The sequence below is a fragment of the Loxodonta africana genome, chromosome 10, assembly GCF_030014295.1.
Source record: "Loxodonta africana isolate mLoxAfr1 chromosome 10, mLoxAfr1.hap2, whole genome shotgun sequence".
NCBI classification, from domain to species: Eukaryota; Metazoa; Chordata; class Mammalia; order Proboscidea; family Elephantidae; genus Loxodonta; species Loxodonta africana.
This window is the reverse complement of record NC_087351.1, coordinates 47,667,959-47,686,107: the sequence shown is the minus strand read 5'-3', so window position 1 is coordinate 47,686,107 and position 18,149 is coordinate 47,667,959. Positions and strand designations below refer to the sequence as shown.

Genomic DNA, 18,149 nt, shown 5'->3' with positions numbered 1-18,149 from the left:
TTTTATGACTTTGCACAATAAAGCATTTATAATGCATATTCTTCTGTGGGGACAAAGTGATCCAGGACATCGGTTATAGATGATAAGGGTTGTGGCCTTAAAGAATAATTTTTAATAAGTGTTAGAAAAGTAATAAAAAATGTAAAATTAATACATAGCGTATGTTAAAAACAGGAATTTGTCTCTGTTGTCAGCTTACTTGCCTGCTGATACTTACTGAGAGGCAGGTTTAAAGACCTGCCTGTGCTAAACCAGATACTGATTGTGTTGTGTAGGAAATAGAGAATCCAGCTATTTATGGATTGATTTTCTTGGGTTTGCATTTGTTATAGTGAATGTTCTTGAATATCTTAAAAGTAAAACATGAAAAGTTTCTTATTTTATAAGTGGTCTTTTGTAATGAAGGAACTGAGATGCTAACCATTTTTTTTTCTTTTCGGAAGGGAAGTAGTATATCATCCCGTGGATAAAGGTGATAACCTTAAAGAATAAGCATGGTCATGACGTAGAGCAATAAGATTGTCACTTTAATTGATGAATGAGTGCATTATTGCTAATGTTTCTCATTTTATTGTGAATTTTTTGTAGTAAAAATGCTGTGAATTAAAAATTATCATGAGAGGTTCTTTCTCAAGTGAGATGTTATGTACTCTTAAATCACTTCATAACTGTCTGTTCATCCCTGTGTCACATCCTCAGAAACAACGGTTCATAAAACAGCTGACTGTTAAAGTTTATGGTTGTTGTGATGGACTATCAGGAATAACCTCAGCTATATTTCAAGATTCAATCATTACAAAGTTTTCAAGCAGCATTCATTGCCTGAATGTTTTACAGTTAAATTTTATTTGGGTCATGCTATATTATTTGTTTCATAATTATACTAAACTTTTCTCTTTTTTTGGATAGCTCAAGTCACCATAGAGGAAATCACTCCTCTTGTCCCCCCACAATCAGGAGATAAAGGACAAGAAGATCTCACCAGCTACTTTCTGGAAGCACTTTTAAAATATATCGTAATTCAGGTATGTGTTATTTTTTTGAGATGCCCCTCTTACTATCCTATGTGGGTAATTCCTTTTTCCCTCTCTTATCATCATCCTGTCATAGTAGATATTTGCCCTTTTTTTTTTTTCCTGAAGGAGGAGTAACAGATTTTTGCTTTTGAAAGTGTATGTTAGTATGCGCTTCCTGAAATAAAAATCATTGGTGGGATTCTGAACCTCTCAGAAAAGGAATTTGGAGAGAGCAATTTTCATAAAGTGGACTCTGTGTATATGCCTTCATGTGTGAGCCAAATGGGCTTATTTTCTAATCCTTTCATTTGTAATCAGCATCAGCGGTACTTTAAGTGAAAAGCTTGTAGCTTTTTGATTTAGGGATTGATCTGCCCAGAGAAAACATTTGGTAGCCAACCTTTTACATTCATTACAATCATTTACATTCCTTAAATTAACAAATATTTAGTCAGTGAATGTGTTGGGTCTGGCATTATTCTAGGCAATGGGGATATGTCAGTGGAGCAAATAGATGAAGTCCCTGTGCTCATGGAGTTTGTATTTTGGCATATATGCTTGTATCTGCAGGGATATTTATGGAGGGATACATATAGAAGTTAGAAGAGTATAGTACCCAGGGAGGTGGACTGTGGGGTAAGGATGGGAGGGAGATGTAGTTTACACTTAAACCTGTTTGTACCTTTTGAATTTATGGGTCCGAATTCAGTAATCTGTTCATCTCTAGATATGAAATGAACATATACTGATTGACTAATGTAAACACTTAGCACATACATAAATGTTACTTGTAATTACTTCAAACACAAATATTCCTTATACAATATCAGAAACAAACTGAATTCAATTTGGAATCTGAACCAGATTACCAAATCTGAATCCTGATTCCGCATCCTACTTACTAGTAGTGTGACCTTTGGCAAATTACTTAACCTCTCTGAGCTTTTGTTCCCTCATCTATAAAACAGGGGAAAACAAATGTGTATCTCATAGGATATTTGAGGCTTAAATAATTAGTGCAAAATGCTTAGAAAAGTGCATGACACAGTAAGCACTCTGTAGTGGATAGTTGTTGTAACTGACATCAGTTTTTCTTTTTAAAAAAACTTTCATAGGTCATGTAGATTTAAAAAATTGTTTTATGGGTTTATTGAGATACAATTGATATATGATAAACTGCAACATTTGAATGTACAATTTGCTGAATTTTGTTACATGTATACACCCATGAAACAATCACTGCAATCAAGATAATGAACATATCTTAACACCCATAAACATTTTCTCGGAACCCTTTGTAATCTATTCCTTTCCACCCCTCTCAGCCCCCACACCTAGGCAACCATTGACCAGATTTTTGACACTATAGATTAGTTTGCATTTTCCATAATTTTATAAAAATAGAGCCATCGGGTATATACTTTTTTTGGTCTGGCTTCTTTCATTTAGCATAATTATTTTGACAGTCTGTGTTGTTGTATCAGTAGGTGAGTCCTCTGTTGCAGAGTAGCATTTCATTATATAGATATACCAGTTTATATAGATGACCAGTTTATTCAGTCATCTATTGATGGTCGTTTGAATTGTTGCCAGTTTTTGGCTATTACAAATAAATCTGCTATGAGTATTGGTAAACAAGTCTTTGTGTGGACATAAGCTTTCTTTTCCTTTTAGTAAATACCTAGGAGTGAAATAGCTGGATCGTATAGTAGGTTTATGTTGAATTTTTGAGAAACTACCAAACTGTTTTCCAGATGGTTGTATCTTTTTACATTCCCAAAAGCCGTGTATGAGGGTTGCAGTCGCTTCAAATCCTTGCCAGCAATCAGTATGGGCGGTCTTAATTTTAGCCATTCTAGTGAGTTTTTTTAGTGAGTGAATAGTGGTATCCATTGTGGTTTTAATGGCTAATGATGTGTTGAGTACATTTTTATATGTTTGTCTGTCATCTACGTATCTTTCAAGGTTAAATAAGGATCTGTTCAATTCTTTTGCCCATTTTTAAGTTGGGTTATTTGCCATCTTATGGATTTATAAGTGTTTTTTATATATTTAGATAGAAGTCCTTAGTCAGGTATATATTTTGCAAATATTTTCTCCCAGTCATTGGCTCACCTTTTGATTTTCATAGCAGTCTCTTGAAGACTGCTTTTGTTCTTTTGAAGAACACAAGTTAGTTTTGATAAGGTCCAATTTGTCAAATTTTTTTTCTTTTATGGATGTCACTTTTGGTGTCTTTTCTGAGAAATATTTGCCTAACCCAATATCACAAAGTTATTCTCAGATGTTGACCTCAATCCTTTATTAGGTAGTGTCTGCCATATTTTTCCAGTATAATATTACTCTTTTTCTCTTTATAATCAGTAATTATTTTGTGGGGAGGTATTGTATAACTATGTGGATATTCCATTCTTCATCAAAATTTCACCCAGGTGTTTAAAATCCACTAAAGGTTTTTGGCTGAATTATTACTGTGATGGTTGGCAACTGGTGATTTTCTTTAAAAGCTTTAAGATATAATATACATACCATGTAATTTACCCATTTAAAGTACATAATTCAGTGTTTTTTTTTTTTTTGTATATTCACAGGGTTCTGCAACCATCACCATATTCTAATTTTAAAACAATTTTGTCTTTCCCAGAAGAAACCTTGTACCTGTTAGCAGCCACTCCCCTCCCCTCTCAGCCTCCTTTATCTCCGGCCTTAAACAAACTAATCTCTTTTTCATCTCTGTGTATTTGCATATTCTGGATAATATTGCATATAAATAGACTCATACAATATGTAGTTTTTTGTGGCTGGCTTCTTTCACTTAGCATAATGTTTTCAAAGTTCATCCATGCTACAACATTTAGCAGTACTTCATTCCTTTTTATGGCTGAATAATATTCAATTGTATGGATATATCACTTTTTTAATTCTGTTCATCAGTTGATGGATATTTGAGTTTCTGCTTTTGGGCTAACTGGTGATATTTTAATTCTGTCATTCCTTCTGCATTCAACAGTTGGCAAAATATTGTAGGAAAAAGCTTTCTCCCCTTCCCATTTATTTAATCATTTAATTATTTGTATCAACCTGGGTTTATGGATTCTTGTGAATCTATCGTTAGTACTAGTATTATTTTGATGCTGCAATTTTCCTAGATTTGAATAGTGGAAGCCTCTTCCAGCTGACTCCACCGTCCTTTTGATCAGTCCCCATCATTCTATGAGCATTTCTTCACTTTCTGACACAGAAAGATGTTCTAGTCTCATCTTGTATCTTCCTTGCCCCCACCCTGGAATGTGCTATTTTTCCAATGAGACTTTGTTTATTATAGTAAAAAATTATATTTAGAAACCAAGATCTGAACACTCAAGTGCGCTCATTGCCATTGGACTATTGCTACTTCTGGATTATCTCAATGACCGGAGCTAAGGAATATATGCATGTATTTGCACAAAGAAAAATTAATCTCTCTAAACCTATGTATGTATGTTGAAAAGGGTGAATTCGTAATGGTATCCCCAATACCAGTCCAGCACTACGGGGTTCATTTTAGTTTTCTTCTTTCCATATTTGTAACTCTCTTCTCTGACAGTGAGAAACCTGGCTTTCATTATCCTCAGTATATTTACTTATTTAATCAGTTCCCTTTGTTAGTAACGTCTCCCGTTACCACCATTGCCCTTTTCTACAGACATTCTCAGCTCATTGGGGAACTAATACTGTGCTCTGGGCCCTTGCTAACTACCTACCTAGATATCCTCCTCACCCTGTTGGAGTTGGTGCACCCTGTATTGCTGTGTCTCTTCTTGGCCTCTTCCACTTCATGGACACCCTCCTTACCCTTGTCAGGCACTGAGTCCCCACTGGGCTGTATCCTCTGCTTACCCCCCTCATGGATACCCTGCTTGCTGTGCTCAGGCTCTGATTATCTGCACTTGGCTACTGCCACTGCTTCTACTTCCCATCCCAACGCATGTGCCTATTTTATATGACTTTTAGGCTGAATTATTCAGAAAGGGGAGGGAGGGGCAAAGGTGAAAGAACATTACTGTGTTTGTCATTACTAGAGCCAAGTTTTGTTTCACAGTTTTTCAGAGTGTATTTTTATAAAAATAATTTTTATTGTGCTTTAAGTGAAAGTTTACAAATCAAGTCAGTCTCTCACATATAAACTTATATACACCTTACTACATACTCCCATTTACTCTCCCCCTGATGAGTCAGCCCGCTTCCTCCTTCCAGTCTTTCCTTTCATGACCGTTTTGCCAGTTTCTAACCCTCTCTACCCTCCCATCTCCCCTCTAGACAGGAGATGCCAACACAGTCTCAAGTGTCCACCTGATACAAGTAGCTCATTCCTCATCAGCATCCCTCTCCAACCCATTGTCCAGTCCAATCCATGTCTGATGAGTTGGCTTCGGGAATGGTTCCTGTCCTGAGCCAACAGGTTTGGGGTCCATGACTGCCGGGGTTCTTCTAGTCTCAGTCAGACCATTAAGTCAGGTCTTTTTATGAGAATTTGGGGTCTGCATCCAGAGTGTATTTTAAGTTCTAAGATTTTTGAGATATACCATTTTAATGCATATATAATGCATTTGTAAAAGATTTATCATTAGGCAGATATATATGATTTTCACAATGTAGCAGTTCAGTGTATTGCTTAACCTTTTAAAGCCTATTTACAACAGCTAATAATTGTACTTAGGAGATTTTATCTTCTGGAATGATTCTAATTATTTTATTTTTAGGTAAAAAGCTTAGAATGGAAGAACAAAGAAAACCAAGAAAGGGGATTTTCATTTCTGTTTCTACATTTTAAGAAATATTACTTGCCTTATATTTTTCCAAACATCTGCAAGGAGAACAGTTTATATCATCCTGTACTTGGTAGGTAGTCTTTAGAATTTTCTAAAAAAATCCCATCTGAATAAAATCTCTCTCAGTGTAAAGTTGGTGTTTGTTACCTGTAGAAAACTGATTACATTTAATATTTGTATTGGTTGATCGAGATATCATACCTGGAATCATACTGAAAGAACAATTTTATTAGTAGGATGTTTTCATTGAGATATATCATACCTAGAATCATACTGAAAGTACAGTTTTCTTAGTAGGAAATTTTCCTGAATTATTCATGTAATTATTTGTTTCTTGTGTATTATGGTAAAGGTATATATAACAAAACCATCAGCAGTTCTGTAATTTTCACATGTACAATATAATGACATTGTTTACGTTTGTCATGTTTTGCAACCTTTATCACTATCCTTTCCAAATTACCCTACCACCATTTACGTAAACTCAGTGCCCTCGAAGCAATACTTTCCCTTTCCCCTTCTTTCCTATCCCTGGTAACTGCTACTAATCTTTGGCTCCTATATATTTGCTTATTTTGCATAAGCGAGATCATACAGTATCTGTCCTTTTGCAACTGACTTATTTTGCTCAGCCTAATGTTTTTCTAGGTTCATCCATGTTATGGCATGCATCAAAACTTCATATGTCTTTATCACTGAGTGATATCCCATTGTTTGTATATACCACCTTTTGTTTATCCATTCGTCTGTTGATGGACATTGAAGAGATCTTTTATAAAACTTATTTTCCGTTCTCATCCATTGGAGAAGTTAGCCCACTAGAAATATTTGTGATTGTAAATTAAAATTAATTCTAATGCTTTGGTGTGACCATGAAACTATAGTATAAATTTTCTGTTTAAAGTCTCCCAGGGGTTCAATTTAATAGCAGCCTTATTCAAGTTCTTTATGAATAATTACATTGTCATATTCTGATTGTGTCATATCTGTTGTTTAGTGGCTATGCCAGCCTTGAAACCTTGAAATTAGAGCCTCATTGGTAAACCCTGGGCTAGAAGCAGACCTCCGCCAGTTATAGAAGGCATTGGTAGTCTGTATGTGGAAGCATCCATTTTGCAGAAAGCTGTTCCCATTTTAAGCTCTGACAAGTTTAGGCAACTAATAGACTCAGGCAAAACCGTTAGGACTATTAGAAATGGCTCAAAGTAGAGTAACAGACCACTGCCATTGGGAACAATATTTGCTTTAAAAATTTCTTTTGCCTTAACAGTCAAAGAAAAAATCCTATATTTTGTATGACTTCAAAATACATGTCTCAGTGAGTGTTAGATTAATTAATGTTCCTTCTCGTTAATTATAAGTAACTCTGGCAGCTTCTCTATGTTTAGGCAGAATTCACTGAACCTTTTGATGGTATTTTATGAAAAGATGTGTTTTCATATAAGAGCCTACAGTATAGTTGGTTCACTCTTCTAGGTTCCATGCCAACATTGAGCAAATTATTTTAAAAATGTCTTTTTTTTCCCCCTAGAGCTACTTCTAAAACCAGAGTATCAACACAATATTTTCTCAGATGTTTAAAAACATAGGTTTGTCTAAGCGTAATTCCTTTCTATTTTGATTTTTGTTTTCCTTTTATTTTGAATAGATATCCCACAGATGAGACCAAAGCCACATTATGTAATGGTAAAGAAAGATGCTGAAACCAATGAAGCAATCTATTGTACAAAGGAACCTTTTATCAAGGCTCGTGTTATTGTCATTCGTTGGCTTGTTTCTTTCTGGCTTGAGCCAAAACCACATACAGGACCTCATATTCCTGGGATGGAAGGTGAAGTCTTGCCAAAGAATATTCAGGTAATATACATGTTTTTTTTTTTTTTTATACATGTAAGGCAAACTTGTTAAAAGTTAGAAATGGTATTGAAATTTAGTCTGTTGATTTAACCGCCTTAGGTATAGAGCACATTTAAAACAGTGATATTTTATTTGTATAAATGTATTTTATAAATCCAAAATTTAATAATTACTATAAAATCAATACCTTTTTAAATTAAAAAATTGGAAGATAAAAGACAATTCCAGTCATCTGTCAGTCTCAGCTTCTAATTTATTTCTGTATTGTATTTTTATGATACGGTGTTAAAAATACTCTAAATTGCACAAATTCTTACAAATGGAAACAACTTGCAATCAAATAATTATAGGACCTTCATAGTCCTTTTTAGATTTCTAGGCATTGATAGAATTATCCCCATTTTATTTCCCCTTTGGTTGATGAAGACACTGAAATTAGAAATGTGATATAAAAATAGGAATTGACACATAACAATGGAAGGCCTGATATTTCAAACTCTTATTTTTAACTAAAGGGTATCCTCCTTTTATGCACTTCTTTTCCATTTTCTCCTTTTCCCTTATTATGCATTTTTTTTGACCTTGTCTGTATTACAGTATACTATTACTGTTTTTTCCTTTGCTCATATTTCCTCGTTCAGTTTTTAAAATATTATGCTATATGTATGTTTTGTATGCCAAGTTCTCTACAAAGAGTTATTAAATACAGAAACTCTCAAGCAGAGCTGTTTTTCCAATCCCAGATTTTAATAAACTTAAAATCATAAGACTATTTGATCAGGAAGGCATATTTGAGATCACTTCCTTAAAAGCTCTTATTTTATAGATGCTAAAACTGAGACCAGTAATTGAATAACTTACAAGAAAGTAATTTATCCTAACCACAGTGTCATGCTACTCCTCCTGTGCTATGGTGGTAATATATTTGTCATCACTTGAAGACTTTTACTTTCTCCTTAGCATTAGGCTCGATCTTCAGTCTTAGTGACCATTCTGTTAAGTTATTAGGATATTGAATTTCCTCTTGAGCTTTCTAATATATTCTTTAGCTTCATTTCTGCTTCTGTCATAGTTTTGTTCAGTTCCTTTGTTTTTATGTTTAGAAAGTTTTTACTTGTGTAATTTTTGTCTAGCTTATTTCTAAAGTAAAATAGAGATAGTTTTAAATATTTAAGATTTTATATTAAATAAACAGTCCAATGTCAAGTTACTTATTCTTGAAGAGCTGAGCTATCTCTATTTACATTATTCTTTCACCAGCTTTACTCAGTAACTTCTTTGTACTCCAAATGTACTGAAAAGCAAATCTTATTATAGATGGCTAGATTAGTTTCCATACGTTTTGAAAGACCTGAATTATTTAGATTTTGGGTTATTTGCATTGTCCCTTAATATTTAGTATGGTTTCTAAATGAAACTCTGCCTGAGTTTTAAAACGTGCTAGAAGTTATTTGTGGAATGCTTTGTATTCTAACAATGGTTACTATTAAAAGATAAAATATCCAGTTAAATGATTATCATATTACCTTTTCTAAAAAACTTTCATTTTAGAGAGCAGCTGCTAGTTTGGTATCCAGAGAAGAAAACAAAAATGATAATGCTGATAAAGCAGACAGAGCTACAGAGCCAGAACAATCTCATTCCAATACAAGCACTCTCACGGAACGAGAACCCAGCTCATCTAGTCTCTGTAGCATTGATGAAGAACATCTCACAGACATTGAAATCGTTCGCAGAGTTTTTTCTTCTAAAAGAAGTAATGTAAACTTTGTCACAGAGATATTTCGTCAGGTAAAATACCTCTTAGTATTTTTTATTTGTTATAAAGACTACTACTGATTTTTAGCTATTTAAATTTTATTTATTCTTTGTAAAGATATTTTTTAGAGTTCGTATTTTTAAGTTGCATTTCACACTTTAATATTTTCTAGTTATACTTTATATTTTTTAGTTTGATGATTTTACTTTAATAACTTTTCCCTCCTCACACTCCTGTTACCAGAATAATTTCTCTTTCTTTTTTTTGTTAATTTTATTAATTTTGTTGTTGTTGAGAATATACACAGCAAAACATACACCAATTCAGTAGTTTCTATATGTATAGTTAAGTGACATTGATTACATTCTTCTTAGTTGCAGCATTTTTACCCTCCTTATCTGAATTTTTCCTCTCCTGTTAACATAAATGCACTATCCACTAAGGTTTCTATCAAATGTTTTAAGTGGCTGTTGTCAATTTGATCCCATATAGATAATTCTTAAAAGAGCATAATTCTCAAAGCAGAGATTTTTTACTAGTTAAGCTAAACTGTTGTTTGGTTTTGAGATGACTTCAGCGAATGTTTTTGGTTTAAGATTTAAAGATCTTAAGGCAATAGTTTCTGGAAGTCTGCAGTCCATGAAACTTTGAAATTCTGTTCTGCATTTTCCTCTTTTTGATCAGGATTCTTCTATAGAATCTTTGATCAAAATGTTCATTAGTGGTAGCTGGGCACTCTCTGGTCTACTGGTCTCATGGCAAAGGAGACAGCTGTTCATAGAGACGATTACTGACACATTCCATATTCTCCTCCTATTCCTGATGATCCTTCTTCCTCTGTTACTCCAGGCAAATAGAGACTGTTGTGCATTGGATAGCCACTTGCAAGCTTTTGAGACCCAAGCACAATGCTTCAAACTGGGAGGTAGAACAGAAGCACTAAACATGTTATTAGGCCAGTTAACTGGGATGTCCCATGAAACCATGACCCTAAAGCTCCAAACCAAGAGAACAAGTCCCATGAGGTTTTGGGTTGTACACAAGTTGCCTCAGCAGCTATTCTTTTTTTTTTTGGTTGTTGTAAATATATCTATCACACAACATTTGCCAGTTCAACAGTTTGAAACTTTTCTTCCATCATTTGATTATTAAATTATACTAAAACTATTTTATCTTCTACTCAATGATCATTAAAAGGTGGTTTATGAATGTGAGAAGCCTTTCTGATTTCATTGCTTTTATCTCCCCTTCAAAGACTTAGTCTTGTCCCCTAAGGCATTTTAAAGTTAAAGTTGCTTAAGACAGATTTAACTTGGGGTGAGAAAAAGGAAAGAGGGAGGAAGAAAGAAAAAGCTGTTTCACATCAAAATAGCTAGAAATTCCTAAATGCACATTCTCAAATACATAGAGGTTTTGTGGAAAATAAAACTTATGAAAATTAATCATTTGCTCTTAATAGCAAAGGTACTTAACTTTTGCAGGTAAACATCATTGAGTTTTGTAGCTGAAGGGGATCACTCAAGTCTCACAGCAAGTAAGTGGTAGATCTGGGACTAAAACTCCCAGATCCTGACTCCCATGTCAGTGCTTTTTGTTCTGTGCCACACTGCCTTCACAAGCCAGGGGCTCTCTAGGCAAAGCAAATGTTGTTCATCTCCTACAGATGTTTATTGATGTACTGATGTGTAAAACAAAGCATGAGGCACTATTAACCTTGTCAGCCTAAATTAAAGATGAAAACTTGATTTAACACTTTGTCCGGCTTTGGCCTTGGTTCTAGATGCCAGATTAAGGTTTGTGTTGGCAGAATGTATGACATATGGGAAGGGAAAGATATTTGATAGATAGTGTTGGAACACTTAATTTGTGGAAAATTTTATTTAAAGCATATACAACTATTCAGATTTTCTAGTTCTTCTTGAGTCGGTTTGAATAAGTATACTTTTCTGAGAAATTATTCATTACATTTGTTTTCAGATTTATTGACAAAGTTTATTACATTCTTTTGTAATCTTTTTAATATCTGAGGCATTTATATTTATGTCTTCCCTTTTCATTCCTGTTAGTGTTTATTTGTACCTTGTTTGTTTTTTTCATAATGATCTCCTACCAGACATTGGTCAATTTTATTAGTCTTTTCAAAGAGTGGAAACCCTGGTGGCATAGTGGTTAAGTGCTACGGCTCCTAACCAAAAGGTCAGCAGTTCAAAACCACCAGGCACTCCCTGGAAATTCTGTGGGGCAGTTCTACTCTGTCCTGTAGGGTCACTACGAATTGGAATTGACTCGATGCCAGTGGGTTTTGGGTTTTTTTCCCCAAAGAATGAACTTTTGGCTTTTTTAATCTTCTCTGTTTTTTATGTTTGTTTTTCTACTTTATTAATTTTTGCTCCTTGTCATTTCCTTCTAAACTTCTTGTCTTATTTTATGGTCCATTTCCTAGCTTATTAATTTTTAGCCTCATTTTTTCTCATATAAACATTTTTGAAGTTTTTTTTTTTTTACTGTTTTAGCTGCATTCCACAAAAAAAAAATTTTTTTTCTTTTTTTTTCTGAGTACTATTTTAGCTGCATTCCACAAATTTTGATGTATAGTATTTATATTATTATTTATTTCTAAATATTTTCTAGTTTCTTTGATGATATCTTTTTTGATCTATAAGTTATTTAGAAATATGTTTCTTCCAAGCATTATATTTTTCTAGTTTTCTTAAATTCTAATGTAATTCTATTTTGGGTAGAGAATACAATGGTACTAATTATTATAAATTTATTAAAACTTCTTGCCCAGTATTTATCAAATTTCTTACAAATATTCTATGTGCTTGAAACAAATGTATTCGTTGAAAGTTAGTACGGTAATCACCAAGTCCATTAGATCAAACTTACTAATTGTGTTGGTCAATCCTCCATGAATATTTGTGTTCTGTTATTCATCACTGTATTCCTGGCGCATCATATAGTGCGTGGCATAGAATAGGTACTTAATAAATATTTGGTAAATTTATCAAGAAGTTTAGGAACTATCAAATGTCAGGCACTGTGCCAGTGCTAGTTGGGGACTAACGTCCGTGTAGAAGCTAAGTCATAAGATAATTTGTTATATAGTTGATGGTATATTTTGGGGTCAATACAATGACGGTAGTTTTATTCAGATGAAAGAATTTGTATTGTTATGTGTCTTTAAAACAAAGATACAACTATAAAGCGTAAATGATAAGTCACTTGAAATTATAAAATTATTCTCCATGTTTAGTAGTATGAGCATAAGTGCACTCTAGGCATTAATTTTGTAAGGAAACTCAATGTGCTTCATGTTGTTAGTACTTAAAGGCTATATAGTAAGTACTTAAAAAACCAAAACCAAACCCAGTGCTGTTGAGTCGATTCTGACTCATAGTGACCCTATAGGACAGAGTAGAACTGCCCCATAGAGTTCCAAAGGAGTGCCTGGTGGATTCCAACTGCCGACCCTTTGGTTGGCAGCTGTAGTACTTAACCACTGTGCCACCAGGGTTTCCCCTCAAGTACTTAGATATGAGATAAATGTAGTACATCAATAGCTTAACCTTTAAGAGCACCACAGGTGACATATATACATAATCAAAGTTACTTTAAGGCATTGATTCCCCAAGTGTAGTCTGGGACTCTTGAGAGTCCCCAAGACTCTTTCAGAGCGTCTATTATTTATGATAATAGTAAGGTGTTACTTACGTTTATACTCTTATTCCTTCACAAATTACTGTGGAATTTTCCAGAGGATACTTGATTGGTCATATTGTACCAGATTGAATGCAGAAACAGCAAGAAGATATGAGAATCCATTGCCTTCCATTAAAGCAAACATTAAAGAGATTTGCAGACATGTAAAGCAGTGCTACTCTTTTCATTTTTTTGAAAATGTAGTTATTTTTCATAAAAAAAAAAATGTTATTTATGTAACATGTAATAGGTTAGGGGTTCTGAGACCAAAATATTTAAGAACCACTGCTTTAAGGAGACAAAAAAATTTCCCTGGTCTGATAAGTGCTTGCTGTAATTGAGTGAGTAATAAAGAATATGTTGGTCATAACATGGGTTGGTTCATGGAAGCATATTGAAAGATGAATATCAGAGACAAATGAGTTTTAGTAGTGTGTATTCAGTGCAAAAAAAGGGGGTCTTTGCTACCAGTAAACCATGCCCCACTGGCAAAGCCAATCTTAGTATTAGAAGACTCTATCAGTTTATCTTAAGTTGGTGCCATCAAATATGTATTTTTTTTTTGTTCTGATTCCTCTTCTGTATAGTTTTCTAGTTACGATTTGACCTCCTCATGTGGGTCCCCCTACAGTGAGGAAGTTTGATGAGTATAGATTCAATGGGGCAGTTTCTTTTATCAATTAAAAATCGATATCTGATTGTGATTGCTATTGTGAAATTGCTTCTTCCTAGGGTGATAGATGCTAATATGTGAACTTGAATGTTCTGGTTTCTGTGACAATTATATCTCATTGTAAATTTATAAACTGGCATTTTGGCTTTATGCATCAGTTTTTAGCCATAGCTGATATCAGTCTGTCCTCAGTATCTGTATTTAGTGTGTTGCAAAACCATATTTTTGAGGCTGCAAGGATAAAGGTTATACTCTGACCTTTAGAGTATTCACCAAGCCACATGGGATATAGTCTGACCATTTTGTGCAATAATAAATAGCTCTGGAGATAACTAATTTTTTAAAAACAAGTAAACTTTTCACTATCTTAGAGCAGAACTTCTTTGAGATTATTTGCACTGCTTTATCCCCTTTCTTTATTTTGATGCTTTTAAAGAAATGCCAACTTGTTGCTGCACTTTCAGAATAAAATGGCCTCAGATCAGACAGTGATGATCAAAATCATGCCACTTGCCATGAAACTGCTGGAAAGTGGGGATATGAAAGTGGGAATTTGGGAATAGTTTGTTAGATGGAAGAAAATGCAAAGAATTCAGTTTGCTAGATAATTAAGTAAAAGAATTACCAAACAACATTAATTGACCCTGTTAATGTTATACGTTAAGTTTTTATCGTCTCAGGGATGCTGATATTTTTATTAATTTCATTCAGATAAAACAAGGTCATTTGGCCAATGATTCCTATTAAATACACCTACCGATTATGCTAGAGTAGAAAGTATCAGCTTGTAGGTAAAGGTCTTGTGATTTTTGAAATTGAAATTAATAGATAGTGGCTATGAAAAGAAAAAGTAGACACAGTTTCATTTCATTTCAATTTGTAAATAAAAAGTACAGTGAAAATGTTTGCAATATATAAACACACAACCATGCATAGGGAAAGAACTTTCAAATTGAAATTGAGTATTTTTACTATTTTCTTTTTGCGTGTCTAGGTTGTATGAAAATTTATTTGCTGTGAGGATGTAATATTTTTGTGAGGAGGAAAATGTTCACTTTTTTTTTTAAGTTAAGGCAACCCAGAAGGTATCTGAAAGAAAAAATACAAGACAGTCCTTTGAACATTTTAGTTGTTTTAGCTTATTATTTAAGTTAATAAGTTATTAAGTTAAATAATTTTATTATATGTAAAATGAATTTTACCTTTTTTCCCTAAGCTGACTTGTTACCTGTGATTTTTATTACTTATTAGAGTCAGATTTAATTTTATCAAAATTTACTTTATTAGTAATAATTCTCAAAAAAACCCCAATAATGTAAGCTACTAAGATGTGATTCATTATGAAAAGTTGTATTTACATTGAACTTTGTAGGGGCACAACTATTTCATGAAATCCAGTATTGCATTGTGAATCAGACAATTGAAACAAGTCTTAGCTCCTTCCACTTGAAGTCATTGTCTAACTACCAAAAGTATTTCTATCTCAATGCATTTACAAAGTATTTTGCTACCAGAAGCTTTCCTGACAACAAATAGTTTGACGTTAACTTCTAAATAATCTTTTATCTCGTGTTTTATAATGATAGAAATATATGTGCTACAGGTTTGTGGCAAAGGAAAAAGTATCATTACCACTATTTGCTCTCTCTCTTTTTTTTCCCCAGGCATTTTTACTGCCAATTTGTGAAGCAGCAGCTATGAGAAAAGTGGTAAAAGTATATCAAGAATGGATCCAGCAAGAGGAAAAACCTTTGTTCATGCAAGAACCGGAAGAAATTGTGATCTCTTCTTCAGACTTACCTTGCATTGAAAATGTCACAGACCATGATATTTCAGAGGAAGAAGGAGAAAAAAGAGAAGAGGTAAAATTTTAAGATTTGTATACTTTGGTATAAGTTTAATAGATTAGATTTTCACAAAAGTATAATAACATGTTATCACAAATACATTTCTAAAATACACAATTAAAAATATATATTATGGAGTTCATATGTGATTCCTTAAGTGATTAGATTGAAATTAGTAGATGTTATAATAAAGGTAACATACTGTCAGTTGTTATACAGTGGTGGCTTGTGTGTTTCTGTGATGCTGGAAGCTGTACGACTGGTATTTCAAATACCAGCAGGGTCATCCATGGTGGAGAGGCTTCAAGGGGAATCCATACTGGGAAATAGGACCTGATGACCAGCTTCTGAAAAAGTTGACCAGTGAAAACCTTATGGATAGCAGCAGAATATTGTCTGATACAGTGCTGGAAGATGACTCCTCAGGTTTGAAGACACTCAAAATACGAATGAGGGAGAGCTGCCACCTCAAGTAGAGAGTCAACCTTAATGACGTGAATGGAGCCAAGCTTTTGAGACCTTTATTTGCTGATGTGGCACTACTCAAAATGAGAAGAAATAGTTGCAAAAAGCTTCAAACAATGTGGAATGTAGGAAAATTGGAAGTTGTCAAAAATGAAATGGAACGCATAAATAACGATATCCTAGGCATTGTGAACTGAAATGAACTGGTAGTGGCCATTTTGAATCAGATAATCATACAGTCTACTATGCCAGGTGTCTTCGTTATCTAGTGCTGCTGTAACAGAAATATTGCAAGTGGATGGCTTTAACAAACAGAAATTTATTCTCTCACAGTCCAAGAGGCTAGAAGTCCAAATTCAGGATGCCAGCTCCTGGGGATGGCTTTCTGTCTCTGTTAGTTCTGTGGGAACATCCTGGTTATCAGTCTTCCCCTGGTCTAGGAGCTTCTCAGAGCAGGGACCCCAGGTCCAAAGGACACGCTTTGCTTCGGTTGCTTCTTGGTGGCATGAGTCCCCTCTCCTCTCTGCCCCATTCTCTCTTTTGTAACTTAAAAAAAATTGTAGATTGAGTCCTGCCTCATTAACAAAACCACCTCTAATCCTGCCTCATTAACATTATAGAGGTTAGGATTTACAACATATAGAATAATCACATCAGATAACAAAATGGTGGACAGTCACACAATACTGGTTATCATGGCCTAGCCAATTTGAGACACATTTTTGAGGAATACAGTTCAGTACCAGGAATGACAAATTGAGGAGAAACGATGTCGTATTCATCATCAAAAAGAACATTTCAAGATCCATCCTGAAGTACAACGCTGTCAGTGATAGGATAATATCCATATGACTACAAGGAAGATCAGTTAATAAACTATTATTACAATTTATGCACCAACGACTAATGCCAAGGATGAAGAAATTGAAGATTTTTATCAACTTGTGCAGTCTGAAATTGCTCAAACATGCAATCTAGATGCATTGTTAATTACTAGTGATTGGAATGCAAAAGTTGGAAACAAAAGAGAAGGATTGGTAGTTGGAAAATACAGACTTGGTGGTAGAAAGAATGCCGGAGATTGCATGATAGAATTTTGCAAAACTGATGAATTATTCATTGCAAATACCTTTTTTCAACAACACAAGTGGTGACTACACAGGTGGACCTCACCAGATGGAATACACGGGAATCAAATCGACTGCATCCGTGGAAAGTGATGATGGAGAAGCTCGGTATCATCAGTAAGAACAAGGCAGAGCTAACGGCAGAACAGACCATCAGTTGCTGATATGCCAGTTCAGGTTGAAGCTGAAGAAAATTAAGTCCATGAGAGCCATACTGTGACCTCAGGTATATCCCACCTGAATTTAGAGAACATCTCAAGAATAGATTTGACACATTGAACACTAATGAATGGAGATGAGTTGTAGGTTGACATCAAGGAACGCATACATAAAGAAAGCAAAAGGTCACTGAAGAGACAGAAAGAAAAAAAAAAATGGATGTCAGAAGAGAGTCTGAAGCTTGCTCTTGAATGTAGAGTAGCTAAAATGAATGGAAGAAATGACGAAGTAAAAGAGTGAACAGAAGATTTCAAAGGCAGCTCAGGAAGACAAAGTAAAGTAATGAAATGTGCAAAGCCCTGGAGTTAGAAAACCAGAAAGAAAGAACATGCTCAGTATTTCTCAAGCCGAAAGATCTGAACAAAAAATTCTAGACTTGAGTTGCAATATTGAAGGATTCTGTGGGCAAAAAATTGAACGACACAGGAAGTAGATGGAAGGAATACACAGAATCACTGTACCAGAAAGACCTGGTCAGTGTTCAGCCATTTTAGGAGGTAGCGTATGATCAAGAACCAATGGTACTGGAGGAAGAAGCCTGCACTGAAGGCATTGGTGGAAAACAAGGCTCCAGGAATTGACAGAATACCAATTAAGATGTTTCAACAAGTGGATGCAATACGGGAAGTGCTCGCTCATCTATGCCAAGAAATTTGGAAGACAGCTACCGGGC

The 18,149-nt window shown here is 34.4% G+C and overlaps 1 protein-coding gene across 8 annotated transcripts in view; it reads left to right on the top strand.

The window, feature by feature from the left end:
* The window catches only part of RALGAPA1 (Ral GTPase activating protein catalytic subunit alpha 1), a 258,926-nt gene that overhangs the window by 43,266 nt on the left and 197,511 nt on the right, over positions 1-18,149 (top strand). For 7 of the 8 annotated variants that reach the window (XM_064292405.1, XM_064292400.1, XM_023546116.2 and 4 more), the window contains 5 exons: positions 910-1,025; positions 5,759-5,897; positions 7,476-7,684; positions 9,236-9,475; positions 15,483-15,680. In XM_064292405.1, the coding sequence (XP_064148475.1) occupies positions 910-1,025; positions 5,759-5,897; positions 7,476-7,684; positions 9,236-9,475; positions 15,483-15,680 (902 nt within the window). Of the gene's footprint in view, positions 1-909; positions 1,026-5,758; positions 5,898-7,475; positions 7,685-9,235; positions 9,476-10,924; positions 10,978-15,482; positions 15,681-18,149 lie in introns of those variants that run through there. The other variant, XM_064292404.1, reaches the window with a different exon arrangement.